This window comes from Antechinus flavipes, chromosome 6, assembly GCF_016432865.1.
Source record: "Antechinus flavipes isolate AdamAnt ecotype Samford, QLD, Australia chromosome 6, AdamAnt_v2, whole genome shotgun sequence".
Taxonomy (NCBI): domain Eukaryota; kingdom Metazoa; phylum Chordata; class Mammalia; order Dasyuromorphia; family Dasyuridae; genus Antechinus; species Antechinus flavipes.
This window is the reverse complement of record NC_067403.1, coordinates 258,838,129-258,861,302: the sequence shown is the minus strand read 5'-3', so window position 1 is coordinate 258,861,302 and position 23,174 is coordinate 258,838,129. Positions and strand designations below refer to the sequence as shown.

Genomic DNA, 23,174 nt, shown 5'->3' with positions numbered 1-23,174 from the left:
CGGTTTTTATTTTTAGAAGCTGGGGTGAGTCACACTCTGGGGAGAGCCACAATGGAGGTTTCTGTGGACGGGCCCAGGGCGCTGGCTCCGGTCCGCTCTGAGGGGGCGCTGGGGGGGGGGGGGGGGGGGGGGGTGGAAGGGGGACCCGCACCTGGGGAGGCTCGGGGGCCAGGCCTGGGCCCCCCAACCCTGAGGACACGCTCATGCACACTCACACACAGCCATACATGCTCACGCACACTCACACACAGCCATACATGCTCACACACACTCACACACACACTCACACACTCTCACTCACGCACACACTCACACTCACTCACACACATGCACACTCACGTACACTCACTCACACACACGCACTCACACACACTCACACACGCACACTCACACACACTCACGCACACTCACTCACACACACTCACTCACAGCCATACATGCTCACGCACACTCACACACAGCCATACATGCTCACGCACACACACACACTCACACACACACTCACACACGCACACACACTCACACGCACACACACTCACGCACACTCACTCACACACACTCACTCACAGCCATACATGCTCACGCACACTCACACACAGCCATACATGCTCATGCACACTCACTCACACACACACACTCACACACAGCCATACATGCTCACGCACACTCACACACACTCACTCACACACACTCACTCACACACACACACTCACACACAGCCATACATGCTCACACACACACACACACTCACACACACACTCACACACGCACACACACTCACACGCACACACATTCACTCACACTCACTCACACACACACAGCCATACATGCTCACGCACACTCACACACAGCCATACATGCTCATGCACACTCACTCACACACACACACTCACACACAGCCATACATGCTCACACACACACACACACAGCCATACATGCTCACACACACACACACACACAGCCATACATGCTCACACACACACACACAGCCATACATGCTCACACACACACACTCACAGCCATACATGCTCACGCACACTCACACACAGCCATACATACTCACGCACACTCACACACTCACTCACACACGCACACTCACAAGCACACACACACACTCACACACGCACACACACACACTCACGCACACTCACTCACAGCCATACATACTCACGCAAACTCACGCAAACTCACACACACACTCACACACGCACACTCACACACACGCTCACGCACACACGCACACTCACACTCGCACACACGCACACTCACACACTCACGCACACTCACACCCCTGTTTGCAGGGGGCTCGGCAGAGGCCGGCCTGCACTGGTTACCTGCAGACAAACCGCAGCTCCGATGGCCAAGATGCCCCTGGCCCAAACGCTCTGGCGCGGCCCAAAGTGCGCCCCCTTCCCCTTGGGCGGAGCGGTGCAGCCAGCTCCCGAGTCCAGTCGTGCCTGTTCCCTCCAATAGCAGGGATGGGCCCCAGGGCGCCAGGTTCGCCAGGACCGAGATGGGGGAGGGGGGTAAGGAGGGGAGGGGGCCCACATGCTGAGGCTCGGGGCAGGGCCCGGGCCATGGAGCTGCTGGGTAGGAAACGGAGCCGCCGGCCCGGGGCCCTCAGCTGCCCCCGCACTCCCGGCCTGGGGGACGTGGGGAGACTCACCTTGAGCCGGCAGGGCCGCTACTGGCTCCGTCTCCCGCGGAAATCACAGAGGGGGAAGGGCCCGCAGGCGCAAAAAGGTCCGCGGCTCTTTTCGGGGCAAAGAGCTGGAAAGTGGCGGGAGCCGTCGGGGGGAGCGGCCGGACAGGCCGTGGCCAGTGAAGGTGAAGGGACCCTGTCGTTCTAGAGAAAGTGCCGAGCGCGCCGCTTTACACGGACGGATGCTGAGAGAGACCAACAGAAGCGGGACCAGCGTTCCCGGGACAGCAGAAACGGCCGTGATCCGCTCGGGAAGGCGCGGTTCCGCCAGCGATCCAAAGCAATAGGCTTCCGGCAGAAAATGGCGTCTGCGGCAGAAGAAGATCCGAGGAGCCCGAGCGTGGCTCCGCACAAACTGCTCCCTTCTTCTTCTGTCCTTCTAATCCCTCCCGTGGTTCTCCCTTTTCTCTGATTTTTCTCTTCCAACGTGATTCATAGAACAATGTGAATTAAAAACAAATTTTCTAGAAAAAAGAAACTCGGAGACCAAATGTTGATTTGGCTCAAAGAATTTGAGGAGGGCGTCATCTGGGGAGGGTTAATCTGGGGAGGGCGTCATCTGGGGAGGGGCGTCATCTGGGGAGGGGGTCATCTGGGGAGGGCGTCATGGGGGGGGCGTCATCTGGGGAGGGGGTCATCTGGGGAGGGGGTCATCTGGGGAAGGGGTAATCTGGGGAGGGGGTCATTAGGGGAGGGCATAATCTGGGGAGGGGGTCATCTGGGGAGGGGGTCATCTGGGGAGGGCATAATCTGGGAAGGGCGTAATCTGGGAAGGGCATAATCTGGGGAGGGGGTCATCTGGGGAGGGGGTCATCTGGGGAGGGCGTCATGGGGGGGGCGTCATCTGGGGAGGGGGTCATCTGGGGAGGGCGTCATCTGGGGAGGGCACAGGCACCGGCCAGGCTTCAGGCTAGGTCCGGGGATCAGGGCAATATTGTAAGTCAGCGTTTTCCTTTAGCTTAGTCCGGGCTGTTTGCATTTGGAAAACATGGAGAATGTTCAGGACAGAGAAGGAGCTCTCTTAGAGCCGGGCAAAGGGTCCGGGAGGGGCAGTGGGTCCCACCTTCCCTCTGTGATGAATGGACCCGAGCCATGTGCTCTGCAAACTTTAAAACAGCCCAGATACATAATTACACATGTGCATGTACACACACATGTATGTGTGACTATTGCATCAGTATAAGTGTGTATGCACATATGTGGACGTATGTGTGAGATGTGTGTATATGTATAAACTCAGGGTAAATCACTTAAACTTGCTCAACCTCAATTTCCTCATCTGTAAAGTGGGGATAGCAGGCCTTCTCTAATACCATAATTTGCTTTTATGCAAGAATAGTGTACTGGTCATAGCTATAGAGGAGAAAAGAATTTATAACCAAGCAAGAGACAAAGAGAAGTATGTGATATAAATTAGATAATTTTGGTGACATCCAATTAAAAAAATTTTGCACAAACAAAATCAATGGAGTCAAAATGAGAATGGAAGCAATGGAAAGTGGAGGGGCCGGCATTTATTGCAAATATCTCTGATAAAGGCTTCATTTTTCAAATATAGAGTGAACTGTCAAATTCATAAGAACATGATTCATTTCTCAAATAATAAATAGTCAAAGGATATGGCCGGATAAAGGATAGAGTCTTCAGGCATGGTTAGCATAGTGCCTGATATACAGTAGGCACTTAATAAATGCTGATTAATTTCTGGATAGTGTTGCCCTCAAGTTCTTATTAAGGCTTCATTTCTAAAATACATAGAGAATTAACTCAAATTTATGAGAGTTCAAGCCATTCTCCAATTGATTAATTTAACAATTTTCAGATGAAGAAATTAAAACCAATTCTAGTCATATGAAAAAATGCTCTAAATCCCTGTTGATCAGAGAAATGCAAATTAAGACAACTCCGAGATTGGCTAAAATGACAGGGAAAAGTAATGATAAATATTGGAGGGGAATGTGGGAAAACTGGGACACTAATACTTTGTTGGTGGAGTTGTGAACTGATCCAACCATTCTGGAGCACAATTTGGAACTCTGCCCAAAGGGCTATCAAACTGTACATTCCTTTTGATCCAGCAGTGTCTCTATTGGATCTAATATCCCAAAGAGATCATAAAAAAGAACCCACATGTATAAAAATGCTTCTGGCAGTCCTTTTTGTAGTGGCAAGTTGATACCCTTCAATGGGAGAATGACTGAATAAGCTATGGTATATGAATATAATAGAATATTATTGTTCTATAGGAAATGATCAGCAGGATGATTTGATAAAGGCCTGGAAAGACTTACATGAACCAATGCTGAGTGAAATGAGCAGCCCCAAAAGAACATTCTATAAAGCAACAATGAAATTATGAGATGATCAGCTCTGGTGGACTTGACTCTCATCAACAATGAGGTGATTCAGGCCAGTTCCAATAGACTTATGATGGAAAGCCCCAGAGAGGCTGTGGGAAGTGAAGGTGGATCACAACGTGGCATGTTCACATGCCACATGCTCTTCATGCTATAGGCTACAAGTGGAGCACCATTACACGTGAAACTTTAGATCTTGGAAAACTAAAAAATGGAGGAACTGGTGAACAAGGAAGTTCAGGGATACATCTCCATATGGACAGTCATCATGCAACCAGAGTCCTTAGCACTGAGACCACTTGAAGGACATGTGACTTCCCCAACCCTCTGCACATATCCCAAGAGAGAAAATGACCTGTTCATTTAGGCAAATCCTTCTCAAGTAAACATAGAACTTTAGTCAGTCATCCTGTTGTATACAATTTTCTTTTTCAGTGATGTCCCTCCTCCCTTCCATTATTCGTTTCTCTTTTGTAAATACAAATAGAATATAGATGGGATAGAAGAATTATTTATTAAGGCACCGAGTGCCTTATTGAGTATTGAGCATTTTTATAATTATCTCACTTGCTCCTCACAACAACCTTGTGAAGTAGGTGCTCTTCTGATCTCCATTTTACAGTTGAGGATCTGAGACATGCAGAGATTGGGTGACTTGACTGGAGTCTTAGTTATTACATGTCCAAGGACATCTAAATGTTAAATGGAAAGTTAAATCAAGCCACTGAGTGTTGATGAAGTGAGTCCTGTGTTTCCGTATCCGGGCTTCCATCTTCCATAGTGAATATATCCCCACCCCACCTCAATGACCAGCAGATTGGACCATGTGGGGAAGGTAAGTAGGTGACCAAGTCTTCTCAGACCTCCCTCCGTGGCTATCCAGGGACATTGCACCTGTATCCTTCCTCAGACAAGATGCATCGCTGGCCGCCTCTCACGCTCTCCCTTCTCATTTCCTCCTCCCACCTTCCCTAGATTGCTGAAGCTTTACCTTCTCCAGGAAGGTAAAGCCCTGTCCTTTTTCCCCTTCTGCCTCACCTCCCCTGGCTCTCTCTGCTACCCTACTCTGACAGCCTTTCCAGGGAGAACAAGCTTCTGCCCTAGCTTTGAGATTACACTCCTATCTCAGCCCAAGGAGCACAATCTAAGGGAGGAGAGCAGAACGGCTGAAGTTCACTGGGCCATCCCCGAACCAGCTGGCCCCAAGGAGTCTGGAGGACCCTGTTCCCAAACTTGCTTCTCCTGCCGGAACCAGAAGCGAAGTCATCCCCAGGAAAGAAGGAGCACTGAGAAGAGGCTTATACTTTTGCTCCAGAGCCCAGGACTACCCCATCTGCGGCCAAAATCCAGACTGACTGGCTGAGGACTCTAGTCCTCCTTGGCTTTGCCGGGTCGCCTGCGGGCCAGTCGATAATCAACAAAAGTCCCAAGACAAGACCATAGAATAAACCGCGCTAGGATGATGATCACCAACAAGACCATCAGTGGATCTGAATCCATATTTAAACTCAGAATTTAGTGGGAAGGAGGAAGAGGAGGAGGAGAGAGGGAATGGCTGAGAAAACAGTAGGAGGCAGAACTTAGGCTGAGAACTGAGGTGAGGTAGAAACAGGCCTGGCCTGGGGATCAAAAGATCATCCGTGTGATCCTGGGCAAGTCCTCTCCCCGGACCTGTTTCTCTCTCTCTAGAATGAGGGGCTTGGACCAGAGGTTGACAGCGGCCTCTCCAGGACAGACTTCCTCTACTTCAGAGACCAGGCTCCCTAAGGTCTGTGTGCCCAGGGCGCTCCTGCCAGCTGCCTGGCTCCTGCTGCATTCCCGGCCGCGCCGTGCCACTCACTCACTCGCCAGGGCGGGAGAAGCCTCCAGCTGACAGATTTGGGCCATGGAACGCACTATTTAGTCAAGAGGCCCCATGGACTATTCATTAAGAATTACCAACTCTTTGTACTTGACAATGACAGCATTGTCAGGAGGCTTTTGTGGGGTGGGGGAACCCCTCAGTAGATTCAGGCTTGCTCAGCTCTCTCTGGCTGGCTTCTCTCTCTCTCTCTCCTTCTCCTCTCTGTCTCTCTCTGTCTCTGTCTCTTTCTCTCTCTGTGTGTCCCTCTTTGTGACTCTCTTTCTGACTCTGTCTCTCTCTGTCTCTGTCTCTGTCTCTCTCTGTGTGTCCCTCTTTCTGACTGTCTCTCTCTGTCTCTGTCTCTGTGTCTGTCTCTCTATCTATCTATTCATCTCTCTCTCTGTCTCTGTCTGTCTGTCTGTCTGTCTCTCTCTCTCTCTCTCTTTTTCTCTGTCTCTTTCAGGCTCTCCTCTGTCTTTGTCTCTTTCCCTCTCTATCTCTCTTTCTCCCTTCCCCCCCTGCTCTCTGTCTGACTCTCTCAGTCTCTCTTTCTCCCCCCTTTCTCCCTCCGTCTCTCAGTTTGTCTCTGTCTCTCTGTCTCTCTGTCTCTCTCTCTCTCTCAGTCTCCCCCCTTTCTCCTTCTGTCTCTCAGTTTGTCTCTGTCTCTCTGTCAGTCTCTCTCTGTCTCTCTCCCCCCCTTTCTCCCTCTGTCTCTCAATCTGTCTCTGTCTGTCTCTCTCAGTCTCCCCCCTTTCTCCTTCTGTCTCTCAGTTTGTCTCTGTCTCTCTGTCTCTCTCTCTCTCAGTCTCTCTCTGTCTCTCTTTCTCCCCCCTTTCTCCCTGTCTCTCAGTCTGTCTCTGTCTGTCTCTCTCAGTCTCCCCCCTTTTCTCCCTCTGTCTCTCAGCCTGTCTCTCAGTCCGTCTCTGTGTCTCCCTCTCCCCCCCTCTGCCTGTCCCCGTCTCCCTCGGCGTCCCCGTCCCTCTTTTCCGCGGTGCTGACGTAATCCCCAAACATCTCCGGCGGCAGCTGCCGGGCACAGGCGGGCGGGCACCTCCTCTGGGCCCTTTCAGCCGGCCCTGCGGGCCCGTCCAGCCCGGGCAGACAGACAATCGCAGCCTTTCTTCCCCCAATTAGCCAGCACTTCAGAGTGGCGGGCGGCGCTGTCCAGCGGCCTCCGGAGGCACCAGGCCTGGAGATGGAATGGGGGCGGGGGGAGGCCAGGGAAGGGGAACAGATGAAAAGGGAAAGGAGGGGGGGCACAAGAGAAAACAGAATCAGAGCCGAGGAGCCGGGGTGGCCGCCCGGGGGCAGAACTCCAGGGGCTGTGGGCAGATGCAAGTGCGGCCTTGAGTCTGTCCCAGGAAAGGCCACACAGACGGGCGGCCGGGCCCAGAAGGAGGCTCTGGGGTGGCTGGTTCTACGGCCCAGGGAGGAAGGGGGATGGGAACAACCCCTTCTAGCCCTTGCACCCCCAGAGTTTTCCATCTCCCCCAAATGGTGGCTTTAAAACCAGGATGTCTGAGCTGAGAGGGGCCTTAGAACACAGGCTGGAAGGAACACTAGAACGGAGAATGTCAGGCCTAGAACGGACCTTCCGGCTTTCTAATCCAAGCCCCTCCTCTCCGTGCCCAGAGTGGGCAGGTTCTTGTTCAGGGGTGCAAAGCTGGCAAGAGCTCGAAGAGGAGGTCTTAGAGGTGTCCCTCACCCCAAGACCCTGGGCGCCGGGGCCTCTGGGAAGCAGCCCTTTCCAGGCGTCCTTCCCCCCCAGCAGGGACTTCTGGGACCTGGGATCTCAGAGGATGAGGGTCCCCAGCCCCACCTCTTGCCTGTTGGTTTGGTCTAAAGCCATCGTTTCCATTTGTGGTGACTCCTCCCGATGGACTTTACTTCCCTCCAGCAAGGCTGTGAGCCAGACTCTATCACCCCATTTTACACATGAGATGAATGACTTGCCCAGAGTCCCACGGTAAAAAATGCAAGGCAGGATTTGAATCCAGGACTTTCAAATCTAAAGCTTTTCCCTGCCCCTCTGCCCTTTCTCTCAGAGGGGGCCTCAAGCCCCCCTCCCCAGAGGTCCACAGAAATGTGTCTAGCTTGGAACCCTGGTTCCCCCCTTATTCCCTGGGTGACTTGGGACACTCCCCCATTTGCCAGCTGAGGGGCTGCCCTAGCTCAGATCCAGAGCCTTGGGCCTTCGGGCCTGTCCTCCTGCAGGCAGGTGCCCGGGGTGGGGCCGGGGAGCTTTGCCAAGGCCAGCTGGGGCACCCCTTCCGACTCAGCCAGCACGAGCTCCAGAAAGGGGCTCCTCCTCCCCCCCGAGGCAACACCCACCCTCCATAACTTGGGTGGTGTCGACACCTTGGGCCACACAAAGGAGGCAGCTGGCTGAGCCTGGCCCTGGCTCCTGCCTGCTCACCCTTGCCTTTTGTACTTTCTGGATGCTAATCGGAGCCCCCCCAGTAATTAACCCTCAACAAACTACTAAGTAAACAATTTTGTTAAGCAAGTGTTGTGATTGCTTTTTTTTTTTAATTAGACCATGATTAATGAGTAACCCCTTCATTTCCCCGGAGGGCACAAATGAAGCCCACAATTCAATATGGCTTCTCCGGAAAGTGTGGGGTTCAAATTCCGGATCCAACCTTTCTACCTGTGTGATGGGGTTTGTCCCCTTCCTTCCCCGAGCCTCCGTTTCTCCCTTGATGAAATGACCTTTAATATCCTTTTTAGATATAAAACCTCCAATCCCATCATTCTCTGATCCGAGTTTACTTTCCGGTTCTGCTCCTCGGTGGGTTCGGCCGAGTCCCTTTCTTCTCTGGAGAAAGGGCGAGGGAGAGAAAACTGGGCCTCAGTTTCCCTGCCTGTCAAATGAAGAGGTGAGACTACGGGAGCCCCAAGGTCACCTCCAAACCTGAACCCTGTGACAAAGCAAATCCCAGCGGGTCCCAGGGGACAAGATTGTTATCATTTTTCTTTTTAGCCCTTTGCTGTGGCGATCCCGAAGCTTGGTGCCCTAGGTCCCTGCCTACGCTGGCCCGCCTGAGAGGTCCCCACAGGGACGGCTGAGAGTGCACAAGTGTCTCCATGAAAAGAGAAGATGGGAGCCTCCCCAGCTCCCCCAGAACCTACCAAGTTTCCTGCTAGAGTCCGTCGTGTCTGATTGGGGATCCGGTGATATCCCCGACAAGAGTGAGGAGGCCCCAGGGAGAAGCAGGGAAAGGCCCCGCTCACCTGGAGCCTGAGCCAAGCTGGACAAATCACTCACTTCTTCCTCAATTGCAAATCAGAGGTGGACTCGGACACAGGACGGGACAGCAGAGACCGACCCTTCCAACTTCCTCTTTTTCCACATCTTCGATCTTCAGCCTCTCTCTGAGCTTTTTTCCTGTAGAGAAGACATCTTGTCCGCTCCATCCCCCCCATAGGTCAAATTGGATATGTCCCAAAGGGAGTGCCTGTCCCTAGCCTGAAGGCTTCCTGAAGGAAGAGGCCATTTCATTCTCATCATTGTGATCCCGCTGCCCCGCACTGTACTTGGTGCAAAGTCGGTGCTCAATAAATGCTGGCTGATGGGATCATTTGCCATCACCTCACCGATTCATTTTGAGTTTGAGTCTCCAGATATTTCCCAAACAAATGTCTGTCTAGATACAACTCCATCATCAGGGAGCTCCTTCCCTGACTCCAACATCAGGGAGCCCCTTCCCCGACGCGGGGACCCAGAATCACCCCCATCTTTAGAACGAGGGGTTTAGATGACATGACTGCATCCAGCTTTGAAATCTGGGGCTTCCCTGACTGGAAAGTCTGAGGCACGGATGGGAGGAGAACCTTCAAGAGCTTTCCTCCCTTCCCGAGTCTAGGCTCTGTAAAGTTCTCTCTTTAAAATACAATTGGGGTGGGGATAGATCTTGGGGAGAAGACCATGAATAGTCTCTGGGATGGTTATTGAAAGGTCAGTAAAAAGAGTCTGCTTCTTTCCCGATGAGTGAGATCATACACCACTTACCAGTGAGCTGGACACTTCTGAGGGAAACACTTGGAGCCGAGGATGCTGGGAGGTTGCCGACTGGCTTGGCAGCCGGGATTCTTCCCCCTCTCCACACCGAAAGGGTAGCCAGGTTTCAGCCTCCTTCCTGCTGGCTGGACAAAGTCGGCTCTGCCGGGCTTCCTTCCTTCTCCTCCGACCTAAAGACCTGGAGCCCAGCAAACACCTCCTCCCCTGCTTGGAAACAAGTTTGACCTTTACAACCACTTATCTTTACAGAATAAAACCCAGCAGGTAAAGTCAATAATTCCCAAGCAGGTGACCCAGGTGAGGGAGTCGGCAGTCACCTTGGTGAGTGGGTGGCCCCACACCGGGCCTCTTGCTGTCCCCCGTCCTTGGTCGCTCATGACTCAGCAGGACAGAAAGTCAGCAATGTCCTTCAAGAGAGAGGGCGCATCGGTCAAGTTACCTCCATGGCTGCCTCTTGTCCGGGAAGGGAATGGTTTTCAACTCTCCCTATCATCCGATGAATAAGTCAAGGCTAATCAGAAGGCAGTGAGAGTCTATGGTGGGTCAAAACAGGCTCGGGCTTATGGGAGCCCATCCCGCGTCTCCCCTCTGCTCCTGTGCCCAGCTGCCCCCCCACCTGGAAAGCATTTCCTCCCATTTTTGTCCCTAAGAATCCCAACCCCAATAGCTGCTTTCCATCAGGGTGAACTGAGAGCCCTTCTCTTCCCTCACGTGCTCAGATGATTGGCGGATGAGGAAGGCCTAAGTCTGTGATTCTCATGCCCGGGGAGGTGATTTCTGGGAGACCACCACGAGTCAGGCGGCCTCCACCAGCCTTTCCCCAGAGGCCGCAGAGATGGGAAAGAGGGAGCCCCGCTTTCTCCCCACCTTTTATATTTTGGTCAACTGAAGGTCTGGTTCTTACCTGCCCAGCCACAGACCGTGGATCACTATGATATACCTCACACCCTTGTAAATCATCTTCCTATATCTTACAAGACAAATCCAACCCTTGATGCACCCACCAAGGTCATATAACACTTGTTTTATTCACAACTCAGTGCAGCTCCTTTTGGTCTCCTGAAGCAATACCCGGACGCTTGGTTCTGCCTTAAAACACTTCTGTTTTATACCATTCAACCAAGAAACTCCACCCTGGCTGCGACTGTGGGTGTTTTCAGGGGAGATGAATTGCCAGACTCGTGGTGATGCACGTTTGAGGTGTCGCTTTAGTGATTAAAGGTGTTAAACAAGCGTTGTAAGAGAGGACGTGGTGGTGTACAAGTGTTAGAAGGCACAACAGGGTGTTCAACAGTGCTGGAAAGTATACAGGAGGGGTTAAATAGTGTTGGAATATATGGTCAGATGTTGAACAAGTGACGGAAGACATAACGGTTGTCGAACAAGCTCTGTAAGGTATAACAAAGCACTATGGTGTACGGTATTACAAGGTGTTACACTCCTACATTTCTCCTCTTTTGTATCATCAGCCTCCACATCAGACTTTGGCTTCGGAACCTGGTTTTCCCTGAATCCAGGCCCCAGGTGATGGGGATCTGAGTGTGTGCACACAAACCCACATCTCAGCTGGGTGGCTGGAGACACCAGGTACCCCCCTCACCTCCTTGCTCTGTTTTTCCCCTCCCCCCACTTCACCCCTATATTTGTTGTCTTCCCTTTAAAATGGAAACTTCCTTGGATCTCTTTGTTAAAGAGAGCTAATTCAGTTTCAATTGATCATGGGTGGAAGCAGCTATACCCAAAGAAAGAACCCTGGGAAATGAATGTAAACTATTTGCATTTTGGTTTTTTTTCCCGGGTTATTTCTACCTTCTGAATCCAATTCTCCCTGTGCAACAAGAAAACTGTTCAGTTCTACACACATATATTGTATCTAGGATATACTGTAATCTATTCAACATGTAAAGGACTGCTTGCCATCTGGGGGAGGGGATGGAGGGAGGGAGGGGAAAAATTGGAACAGAAACAAGTGCAAGGGATAATGTTGTAAAAAATTACCCTAGCATGGGTTCTATCAATAAAAAGTTATTAAAAAAAAAAAAGAAAATGAAAACTTCTTGAGGGTAGGAACTCTCTTACTTTTTTTTTTAAGTATATTTATCTCCTACCTTTAACACAGTTTGTGACATATTGTAAGCCTTTAATAATTTTTTTATCCACTCATTAAATGTAAAGTATAACCAAGCACTGTTCAGCTGTTGTATCGTATACTAAGGTGCCATGCTGGTGCTATAAAGTACAACAAGGGGCTATTTCTTTATTATACAGTATAAAGCAGAGTTATCGAAGCGTTTTAAGGTAGAATAAAATATTTAACTATTGCTTTAAGAGACCAAAAGGAGCTGTATTGAGCTGTAAATAAAACAAGGTGTCGTATTCATTTTGAAGGGTGCGACAAAGTGTTGTATTTGTCTTGTAAGATATATGGAAATGATTTACAAGTATGGAAGGTGTGAAGAGTGTTGTATAAGTGGTGTAAGGCATGACAAAGTGCTACACAAGAGTTGTAAAGTTTAACCAGGTTCTATACAAGTGTATCAAAACACACCATTGTTTTACCAGTATTGTAAACTGAGCAGAAGTTTCAGAATCAGCATTTCTACATGCACACATGCAAACTCACACGTGCACATGCATTTACACACACACAATATACAAACATATACCTCCCCCAAAACATGCCCTATTGACCCCCTGTAGCCAGACCTGGACCTAAATGTGTCCTTCTGTCCGAATGTTTTCTGCACAATTAGGGCCACACAGTCAGATGGATGGTTTTCCACCTCGTTTGTTTTTCTTCCTCCCTTTGAATGAACGTACGTCCACATTATAGACTCAGTTTCCCTGATCTGTACAATAGAAGGGATGGACTATGACACTATCATATGACCCTCTGAAGGCCCAAGATCAATGTCATCCTGTCCTGACCGTATTGGAACTCGCAGCACTAGCAACACATTCCAGTAGAATTACACTTCCAGTCTACCACAAACGACACGCTGGGAGATGAGAGAATCGCTCCCGGCCCATGGAAGCGCAGATTCTGGCAAAAATTGACTTTATTTTCCACGCAAGCAGCAAACACTTACGAAACACCCTCTGCTCATGCTAACGTCCTAGACACTGGAAAGGCTCGGGGAGAGGGAGAGCCCCTCCTGACCTCATTAAACCGGGCCAGAGGACGTGCTCCCAGGGCTGGCGTTTTCTTTGTAGCCAGTTGGTGATAGAACTTGCTTTAAGTGTCCCCCGGCTTCTGTGAGGGGCCAGAGCAGCGTCGGAGGGAATCCACAGGGACTAAAATTGGAAAAAAGAATGAACCTCTCCGCTTTGGGGAGCATTGAAAGCAGCGTTTGCTCGGCTCCCGGGGATCACACAGCTAATGAAGAAGAATGCTGTCAGGGACAGAAAGAGAGTCTAAATAAATTAGCCGTGTCCAGAAGCCGATGGAACATGGGATTAGGACTCACAAAGGCCAGAGCTGTATTCAGCCGCCCTTATCGGAATGCCTAATAGCCTCCATCGCTCTGCTCACCTCAGGCCAAGAGGCCCCGAACCCCCTCCGCTGAATGGGCCTCCAGCCCGGCCCCCACTGCCGACGGTGTGCCGGGGATTTGGTACAAACTGGAGCCCAAGGGGTGGGGGACGTGGGGGGGACCCAGGACCCAGCTGAGCGGCCAAAGAGATGCAGAGTTGGGCCAGCTCTAGCTCCAGAACAAGCTTGGCAGCCAGCTAGCTAGAAACCTAAGGCTTCTATTGGGAGAAGGGAAAGAGAAGAATAATGGCCAGGCCAGCTAAATTTTATACAGCTAGAAAGAGTATGGTAATGGGGGAAAAATCACCATTTTTACAATGGAGGAATTGAATTCAGATCCTGCTTCTGGGAATTACTATTTGTGTGACCTTGGGCAAGACCCCTAAACTCAAGGAGCCTCAGTTTCTCATCTGTAAAATGGGGATGATGGGGGAGGAGTTGTACTAGATGCCCTCTGAGTTCTACAATCCATTTATTTGATGCCCACAACAACCCCGAGAGGTAGAAGATGTCAACAGGACTTTCCCCATTGTGCAAATGAAGAAACTAAGGCTCAGTCTGAAATTAGAGTCAGAGACCAAGGGCAAGAAGGGCCCCTGTGAGGTGTACAGACCAGAAAGGGTCACAGCAAAGAGCGAAGAACATCAGCTTTTGAATCCAGAGCCTCATGCACTTCAGCCAGTGCTTTCCCAGAGATTCTGGGCTGAGTCCAAGTCTGGCTCCACATCTGATGGGCTCCCCGGCCAGGACTCTTCCCAAAACACCCCAGGGAGGGCTGAGAAAGTCTTGGGGTTTGAATTGAGCATCACCCTGAAAGAATTACAGCCGATCCCCCCCAAAAAAGTGGGGAAGGAGATAGCCCTCCTTTGCCCAGCCCTCTTGGGTCCATGGAAGCAGCTTTCAGTATTGGATTCAGTATTTCCTGCATCCTGGCTCCAACACGCACGAGCTGCTCAAGTCCAAGCACGTGGCTTCAATTCCTCACATTTATGAAGTACCTACTATGTGCCCATCACTGCACTAAGCACCAGGGATGCAGCAAAAGCAAAATCAGGTTCTGTCCTTAAGGAGCTCAGGTTAGTGGGTACTTAATACAAAATGGGTACAAAGTAACCCTGTGGGGGAAGGTACTAGCCTCAATTTTCCTTTCTGGAGAGGGAGAATGGGGAGAATGGGGAGAATAACACTTTCACTATATCCTTTGCAGCTTAAGGGGAGGCAAGTGAACCTTAAAGTCCACCAGTGCTCCCAAGAAGCTTCTGGGTGTGAGAGCAGCATGATAGACTCACCAGGTCCAGAGAGGTCGGAGTTTGCCTCTTGCCTGTGACACTTCCTAACTGAGGTCCCTCCTTCCAGATCCACAACCCCATTATCCCATGATTGATATTCCAGGCCCTTCCCAACACAGCCCCCACCTCCTTATCCAGCCTCCTTTATTCCAGGCATCCTGTGTTCTTTGTGGCGATCCTCCCTCCCCTCCCCCATTCCCATTCTCACCCTGCCCCCTCCTGTCCCCTCTCTGCCCACCCCCTCCCCCCAATCTCCAGGGGACTGTCCCCTGTTCAGATCTCCTCACACGCCGGCTGGGTGACCTCTCTGAGACTCAGTTGCCTCAGCTGAAAAATCCTTCTACCTGACTTTTTCATCGTGTTTGTCAACCAACGGCTACTTCTGCTGATGGAAACAACGCTGAGCTTCCTGATTTGTCCCAGGGGAGGGGAGGGGAAATGGGTATATCCTAAGGAGACGAGTAGGTAAGGAGAGGTTTCCCCCCTCAGGATTTACTGATTTTCCCTCCTTCCTTCCTACTTGGATCCCTCTAAAAGCCCGGCTGTTTGGAACCCGCCCTGCAGCCAGAGAGCACCCCCAGCTCCCAGGGGATGACGTAGACGCTTAGCAAGAGTTAATAGGCCAAGATTCATCCGGGCCGTGAATGGGACCCTGGTTGATGTGGGATCGGACGGAGCCCGATGCCAGGATGATGTCCTCGGGCGGCGAACAGGCCAAGAGCAGCATAAAGGAGCTCCCGGGCCCGGGAAGCCTTTTCTTCCTCAGAAAGGAGGGAGCGAGCTGGGAGGGGGAGCCGCCTTCCTGAGCTGTGAGAGGCATTTGCAGCAGAGAACTCTGGGGAGGAAGTGATGGGGCCATAAGTCTAAAGGGGAATGGCAGGATGCTGGAGAGAGACACAAACGGGGCTTTTTTGGGGGGGAGGCAATGACTTCATGGCATAAAGGAACATTGATCTCAGAAGCTCTCTGCAGCCTCCCAAATGAGAGGCAGGCTTCCCTGCGGAAGGCCGAGGACGGCTGCTGGGTCCTACCAGTCCTATTGTCGGGGGCGCCAATCCCGGAGAGAGGGAAAGAGGGAGGGGGGAGGAAAAGAGGGAGGGGAGAGGAAAGAAGGAGGGGGGAGTAAAAGAGGGAGGGGGAGGAAAAGAGGGAGGGGGGATGAAAAGAGGGAGGGGAGGGAAAGAGGGAGGGGGAAGGAAAAGAGGGAGGGGGGAGGAAAGAAGGAGGGGGGATGAAAAGAGGGAGGGGAGGGAAAGAGGGAGGGGGAGGAAAAGAGGAAGGGGGAGGGAAAGAGAGAGAGGGGGAGGGAAAGAAGGAGGGAGGGAGGGAACTGCTAAACTTACCTGCTCAGAAGTGCACATGTTCGGGAAGAAGTCAAAGGGGCTGACCAGCTGAGGGCCACAGGCACCAAAGCAGGAAATGGCTTCCTCAGGAGGGGCCTTGAGCAAGCTTTATTCCCTCCTGGGCCTCAGTTTCCTTCCCTGTCAAAGGAGATCAGAGGTCCAAATGCTCTGCCAATCTTTGAACCATGATTTGGAATCCCTCCCTGAGGGACTGTGGATAAGCTACTTCCTCCTCTGGGTCTCAGTGTCCAATTCTGACAAATGAGGGAGTGGCTGATGACATCGAGGTCCCATCCAACTCTGGGATTTGTAGCCATTCCTGGGGAGGCGTTGGGCACTTCCCCACCATAAGCCTCAGTTTCCCCTCTGTAGCATCAAGGAGTCACGATTTCTAGCTTAAAAGTCCTAGATGTCAAGCAGGCTCTTGAGCTGATTTCCAAGGCAAGCAGAGGGGTCATGAGACCTGGGAATACAGGACCTTGGGATCAGACCTCGATTTCTAGATCCCCAAACCCCAGTTTAGCATTGTATAGTGGACAGAAAAGCATGTGGGGACCCCAGCAGGGCCTGGGTTCAAATCTTATCTCTGACAATTACCATTGGCTACTTCACTTCTCTGAGCCTCAGTTTCTCTTCTGGAGAATGAGAGCAATTATACCTAGAACTCATACTGTGAGACCCCAATGAGATAATGGATAGAAAGCATTTTTGCAAACCCCCAAAAGTCCCATGCCATTATTATTCTGTCATTACCCATGTGACCTTGCAAAAGTCAGTCTCATCAAAATCGAGATTTATAGCTGGAAGGGACTTGGGTCAAGCCCTAATTTTGCAGCATCGAATTAAAAATGATATTAAATAGGTCCCTTCTGGTTCTGGCACTCGAGGGCGCTCAGTAGGAATAGCAGGCACCGGCCATCCCAAGAGAGAGGGAGAGCTTGAGGCCAAAAGGAAGCTCGGCCATGGCCTCCTGACCGCTCCGACATCCTCGGGGCTATTCTGAGCTCCTTCCAGGCAGATGCATCCTGGGGAAACACTCCCTGTCGCCCACATACTTCCAGCTCCCGTCGGGCCTGCCCCGCTCAGTGGCCTCCCCGCAGCCCCTGCCTCGGGCGACAAACCTGGGGATCTCAGGGAAAGGTCAACAAGTGTTTTTATTCCTCACGTGGGTACAGCACTCCACAGTTTATAGAGCCCTTTCTCATTCGTGTACATTACTGGACAGTTGGCCGAACTCTTGCTCATTCGTATACAGCACTCACCAGTTTATAGAACCCTTCCTTGTCTGTGTACGGCACATAAACGACATATACGACAAAATCTCCCAATGGCACTCGGAGGCAATGAAGCAAAGTACGACAGATCTCATCGCCTTCGTTCTACCCATAAGGAAATGGAAACTGAGGAAGATCACAAGACTCTAAATTGAAAGTTTTAAAGTCCCTCAGAGGAGCCTCGTCTAATTTCTTCATTTTACAAAGGAGCAGAGGAAGTCCAGGGGATGTGACTTAAAAGCCACTCACGTCACGAGAGGCGGAGATGGGATTGCGACCCAAGTCCTTAAGCTTTACAGCCATGACTCATTACTCTACTATGAAGTAACTCTCCCAAGCTAGTAAGTGACTAGACCAAAGCAAGAACTCGGATCTTTTGCCTCCCAGTTCAAGGAATCCACAAATGCCCTTGCTTGCCATCCCAAGTTAGTCGAGCCGACTGGTCTTGCCCACAAAGGGCTGGGGCCATCCACTGGCAGATAATTTTCATTCACTAGGATGACACAGTCCTCCAGGGACTCGAGGACTTTGGAATGGCCATTGCTGGCAAATCTCCAACTATGACCACATCCACCCTGCTCCCAGCGTGCCTAGGAGCGGGGGCTGCCCACCTGCTAAAGCTCTAGTTCCCACATTTCTGAAAAGCAAGTCACTTGAAACGGCTCTACCCAGTGGGTCTCCACTGCAGGGGTATGGCTGGCAGAGCTGTTGGGCTTCAGAAGGTCTGGGGGACAGTGGCTCTCCCTGTCAGGAAATGAGCTTATTGAGCCATGATCAAGAGACAATGAGATGTGAGGTCCTTCCAGCTCCCAGAAATCTCTTTGGGGTTTTTGTATTCTGAGATTTGTTTCTGGGGAGGGAGGACAGGGAGAAGGAGCAGAAAAGGAAACCAGGGATTAAGATAAATCCTGAAAGGTCAGGCCTTCGCATCCCAGCCAGTCCTGCCCGGTGAGATTTCCTGTTTCAAAAAGGTCTAGGCTCCTGTGTGGCACTAGGGAGCTCTGGCCAAAGTGGGCTTTGTGAAATTTAGAGGCTGGCGACGTGGCAGCTGTGACTGCTCCTCACCTCCCAATAAAAGCGCTTCCAAGAAAGTTTACAAAGGGGAGCTCTTTTCGTTTGGGGGTTAAAAATCATTCTTTGTTGTCTTTCAGCTCAGTCACTTTCTCTCCAGTCCTATATCCCTCCCTCCTTGAAGTTGAAGAAGAGACTTCTGGGGCCATGTAGCTTAATTTCCAAAGTTTGAGGATAAGAAAACCGAGGGTCCAAGAGATTGAATGACTTGTCCAAGGTCACATAACCGACAAAATATGTCCCGGGGGTCTCTGATTTTAGTATTTTTACTAAGTCAATGCCAAATGGGTCATGAAGATTCGAACGTGACTGAAAAATGGCTGACCAATGATAACCCCCGATTTCAGAGCCTCATTACCTGTCACAGGTACAGCAGCAGTCTTAGGCTTGATCTCTCTGGCCATCTCAGTTTCTGTCTCTATGTCTGTCTCTGCCTCCACCTCCAATTTTATCTCTCTGTCTCTTTCTCTTTCCCATATGTCTCTTACCCACTTTGGTCAGTTGGCCAGGATGGTGTTCTTCAAAAGAGGTTGAGACCTCTTCCTGTCCTTTCGTGGCCATGGTCTCCCACAGCAGATAATGGATGGGCTAATGGCTGGGGGAGAATGAAAAAGCAAAGGAGGGGAGGACAAGAGAAAGAGCAAGAACAGCTGCGGGAGGAAAGAAGGAACTCTGCAAGGTTTGGCTTTCAACTTGACCTTGAAAAAGACTAGGGAAAAGCTCACACAGGACATTCTATAGGGGCAGTCAACCCACAACTGATAGGAAACGCAATTCAATGAACATTTATTTAACACCAACTTTGTGCCAGGCACCGGGTTCTTTTGCTCAGAGACAAAAAACAGTCTCTGGCCTTCAGGAGCTCCCAGCTTACAGAGGAGGGCAGTGAAAATAGCATGTACTATATTGATTTAATATATACTTTAATATATTTAACATGTATGGGACAACCTGCCACCTGGGGGAGGGGGTGGGGAAAGAAGGGAAAAAGTTGGAACAAAAGGTTTTGCAAGGGTCAATGCTGAAAAATGACCCGTGCATATGTTCTGTCAATAAAAAGCTATAATAGTAATAAAAAAGAAATAACATGTACACAGATATGTCAATATAAAATATATACAAATATCACCTGGATGAGCTGTTATAGCTCATCTACCCATTTTGGAACTCAGTTTCTTCTTCTGTAAAATGAAGGCTGAAATTTTTTCCAGTGCAAAATAGAAACTAAAACTAAAACCGAGTCATTTCAGAGTAGCAAAGCAAAAATGGCCTAGGGCCCAGAAAGGAGGTCAGGGACAAGGTGGCCCTGAAGCTGAGCCTGGAAAGCATCCAGAAGTGCTAGAAAACAGAGGAGAAGGAGGAGGGCATCCCAGGCGGGAGGGAGAGAGGGCCTGTGCAAAAATCCAGGTTGCTCGTTTGGAATGTCAAGTGCATGGCAGGAGTCATGTGGGATCAACCTGGAAATTGAGGCTGGAGGCACGGGGGGAAGGGTTTTAACTGGTCGAGAATGAAACTCTGAAGGCCGAAGGAGAGACCATCCAGTGAACAGGTCTTTGCTGGTATGTAAAGAAAATGGAAGAGAGAGTAGATGATGGAAAATGAATATAATGTAAAAGAATAGCATGGCAGCAGAAAAAAAGTGACCTCCAAGTCCTAAAGACCTGGATTCAAATCCCTCCTCTGGCATATACTTTTTATGTAATCATACATGTTACTTAAGATCTTAATGATCTAGGTAATTCCCTAAGAGTATGGTGCAGAACGTGTGCTGACCAGCATGGTGGAGGGCATTTCCTTACCTGAAGGTTCCCAATACCAATAGTCCAGTCTCTATTCTATAGTCCTCTAAGAAGATTCTCTGAAGTGCTAATGATCAACATGAACAGGACCTAGTGAGGGAGGGAGGAGGGAAAGAGGAAGGAAGGAAGGAGGGAAGGAAGGAAGGAAGGGAAGGAAGGAAGGAGGGAAGGAAGGAAGGAAGGAAGGAAGGAAGGAAGGGAAGGAAGGAAGGAGGGAAGGAAGGAAGGAAGGAAGGGAAGGAAGGAAGGAAGGAAGGAAGGAAGGGAAGGAAGGAAGGAGGGAAGGAAGGAAGGAAGGAAGGAAGGAAGGAAGGGAAGGAAGGAAGGAAGGAAGGAAGGAAGGAAGGAAGGAAGGAAGGAAGGAAGGAAGGAAGGAAGGAAGGAAGGAAGGAAGGAAGGAAGAAAGAAGAAAGGAAGGAAGGAAGGAATATAAGGAAAGGCTCATTCTTGAGAGTATCTAAAATGATGGTAATGCAGGATGAAGAAAAGGCATACGCTATTCCTTCTGATACGGTTTTCTTCATCACAGAGAATGACCTTTGGACAGAAAGTGCAGGGAGGATAATGACTAATAGGAAGACAAAACACATGACAAGGAGGGGGAAAGAGAACTCAGCTACCCTGAAGGAATTCGAGTCACCTGGCCCAGAGAGAGCTCCAGGACTGAGCAGATCAGCAGCTGGGCCTACTGAGTCACCTCCAGTGCTCTTTAAGGGAAAAGCCAGGAGCCAAAGGACCAAAAAGGCACCAGTGCTGATCCTCCTTTCCAAAGTGGGAGGAGGCCGGATCGCACAATGCAGGTCAAAGATGAGGACGGCCATTCCCAGCCATGTCCCAGAATGCTTTTAGATCATCAGTCAAGCTCCGGAGAAGGAAGCCAGCCATAGCCAGCAGTCGCGAGGCTTCAGCCCGGACAGCTCCCGAGTAGGGGAGCTCACGGCCTCTTCCAGGAGGCCTCCAGAGCCGGAGATCAGGACCGAGCCCGAGCGGCAGGAGACCTGGCTTTTAGGAAATCAGTCGATAAAGGACCAGATGGCTACATGTGGGTTTGACAATAATCGTACCATTCATTAGGTGGATTCAGATGGAGTGGAATGGCCAGAGCCAAAGAGTTAATGGTTCTTTGTAAACTTGAAAGGAGGTCTCTGGTGGAGAGCCTCCAAGGGACTCCACTTCCACCATCTTTATTCATGCATTAGATGAAGGCGTAGATGGCAAGCCACAAAGCTAGGGGAGGGGCTAACACACCAGATGACAGAGTCAAGAGCCAATATGATCGAATTTGCTGAAGCTGGGGGGAACCTGGAGAACGAACTGGGATATCTGGTCTGTTGGAGCTAATTGGAAAAAAGTCTGCTAGCAAAGGGGAAGGAGAGTGCAAGAGGACTATGTAAGCTCAATGAATCAACAATAGAATGGCAAAGACAATCGCTCAGTCAATCAACAAGCATACATTAAGCACTTACTGTATGCCAGGTGCTAAATGCTAAGGATAGCATTCAGGGATAGCATACGTGGTCCCAAACTGAACACTCCCTGCCCTCAAAGAGCTGACATTCTAACTGCATTAGCCAAAAAAGAAAAATGCTCTCTTGCTCTGCATTGAAAGAGACAAAAGGTCAAAGGACTCAGGAGGGAGACTCAGCCCAGGCAGAATGTGTGCTCAGTTCTGGGCACAATGTATTTTACCAAACGATTATATTATGCTGAACTTGCCAGATAGCCCCAGACATGAAAAGTTCTACACACTAAGAAGGGCAGAAAATGAGGATTGTCCATGAGAGGATAACATGGCTCTCCTTATATACAGCTTGAGGATTTTTTGGTTTTTGCTTATTTTTTCTGAGGCAGTTGGGGTTAAGTGGCTTGCCCAAGGTCACCCAGCCAGGAAGTGCTAAGTGTCTGAGGCCAGATTTGAACTCGGGTCTTCTTGACTTCAGGGCTGGTCTCTATCCACTGTACCAATAGCTAATTTGCTGGATGACATATATTGGAGCACTGGGCTGAAGCTTATGCAATAAAATCATGGAGACAGATGGGAAAAGACTGGAAAAATGGGAAGGGGAAGCTTGATAAGGACCTTAAAAACCCCAAACATCCTAAATTACCTGAGTACTATGTTCATTTCTTGGTGCTACCATTTAAGAAAAAAAAATGTTGATAAAGCCGAGAATACCCAGAGGAAGGTTTTTAGGGGAAGAAGGGGCTTGAGTCCAGGACGTGAGGATTGGTTGAGGGGACTAGAAAAGAAAAGACTCAGGGGGACATGCTAGCTATCCTCAATGATTAAAGGGTTTACTCATTCTCTTTAGCCTCGGAGAAAAAAACCAGGAATAACTAGCACCCGCAGAGAGGCAGATTTAGGCGTGATTTTGGAAAGTCTTTGTAATAAGCAAAGCTGTCCAAAAACCTCTGCCCCATGAGCCTCTTGGGAGATATTCAAACAGAGGCTTAACATGTTACCTTTGACAGGAAATATCAGGGATTTCTGGCACCACTGGCTAGTCTCCATAGTCAATTCAATGAGATCCCTTCTCACTCCCCAATTCTGCGAGTCTATAACAGCACGGTACTATGAACTTGCTCCAAATGGGGTTTGTTTTTTCGGTCAATCACGAACAGCAAACAGTCATTAAGTGTCTACTACACGTCCCAAGTTCTAGAGCTCCAGAGAAAAAGACAAAATGGCCCTAGGCCTTCAAGGAGCTTACGTGGCTGGTGGCTGGAAGGGGAGGGAAGAACTAGACCAGTTTCTCTGTGCTGAAAACTATCAAGGCATCTGTGTGTGAAGTGTGTTCAATCTGCAGGAGGGATGCTGGAGTATTCAGAGCTTTGCCTCTGACCCTGTGCGATTTCCGTGACTGGTCGCCGTGTCTTAAAGCACTGGTCACCAAGATGTCATTGTCCCCAGACCCTTCCCAGCTCCCAGCTTAATCCAATGTT

The 23,174-nt window shown here is 50.2% G+C and overlaps 2 protein-coding genes across 2 annotated transcripts; both read right to left on the bottom strand.

Annotated features, from left to right (window-relative positions):
- Positions 1 to 4,434: 4,434 nt before the first annotated feature.
- SMIM38 (small integral membrane protein 38) lies at positions 4,435 to 6,535 on the bottom strand. The gene has a single exon (XM_051964234.1). The coding sequence runs from the start codon at positions 5,557 to 5,559 to the stop codon at positions 5,428 to 5,430; it is 132 nt and encodes a 43-aa protein (XP_051820194.1). The 5' UTR covers positions 5,560 to 6,535; the 3' UTR covers positions 4,435 to 5,427.
- A 169-nt stretch (positions 6,536 to 6,704) lies between these two features.
- LOC127541716 (uncharacterized) lies at positions 6,705 to 17,664 on the bottom strand. The gene is made up of 6 exons (XM_051966934.1): positions 17,611 to 17,664; positions 17,350 to 17,466; positions 16,088 to 16,135; positions 9,915 to 10,093; positions 9,171 to 9,290; positions 6,705 to 7,091 (listed from the first exon to the last, which is right to left on the bottom strand). The coding sequence occupies exons 1-6, from the start codon at positions 17,662 to 17,664 to the stop codon at positions 6,815 to 6,817; spliced, it is 795 nt and encodes a 264-aa protein (XP_051822894.1). The 3' UTR covers positions 6,705 to 6,814.
- Positions 17,665 to 23,174: the final 5,510 nt, after the last annotated feature.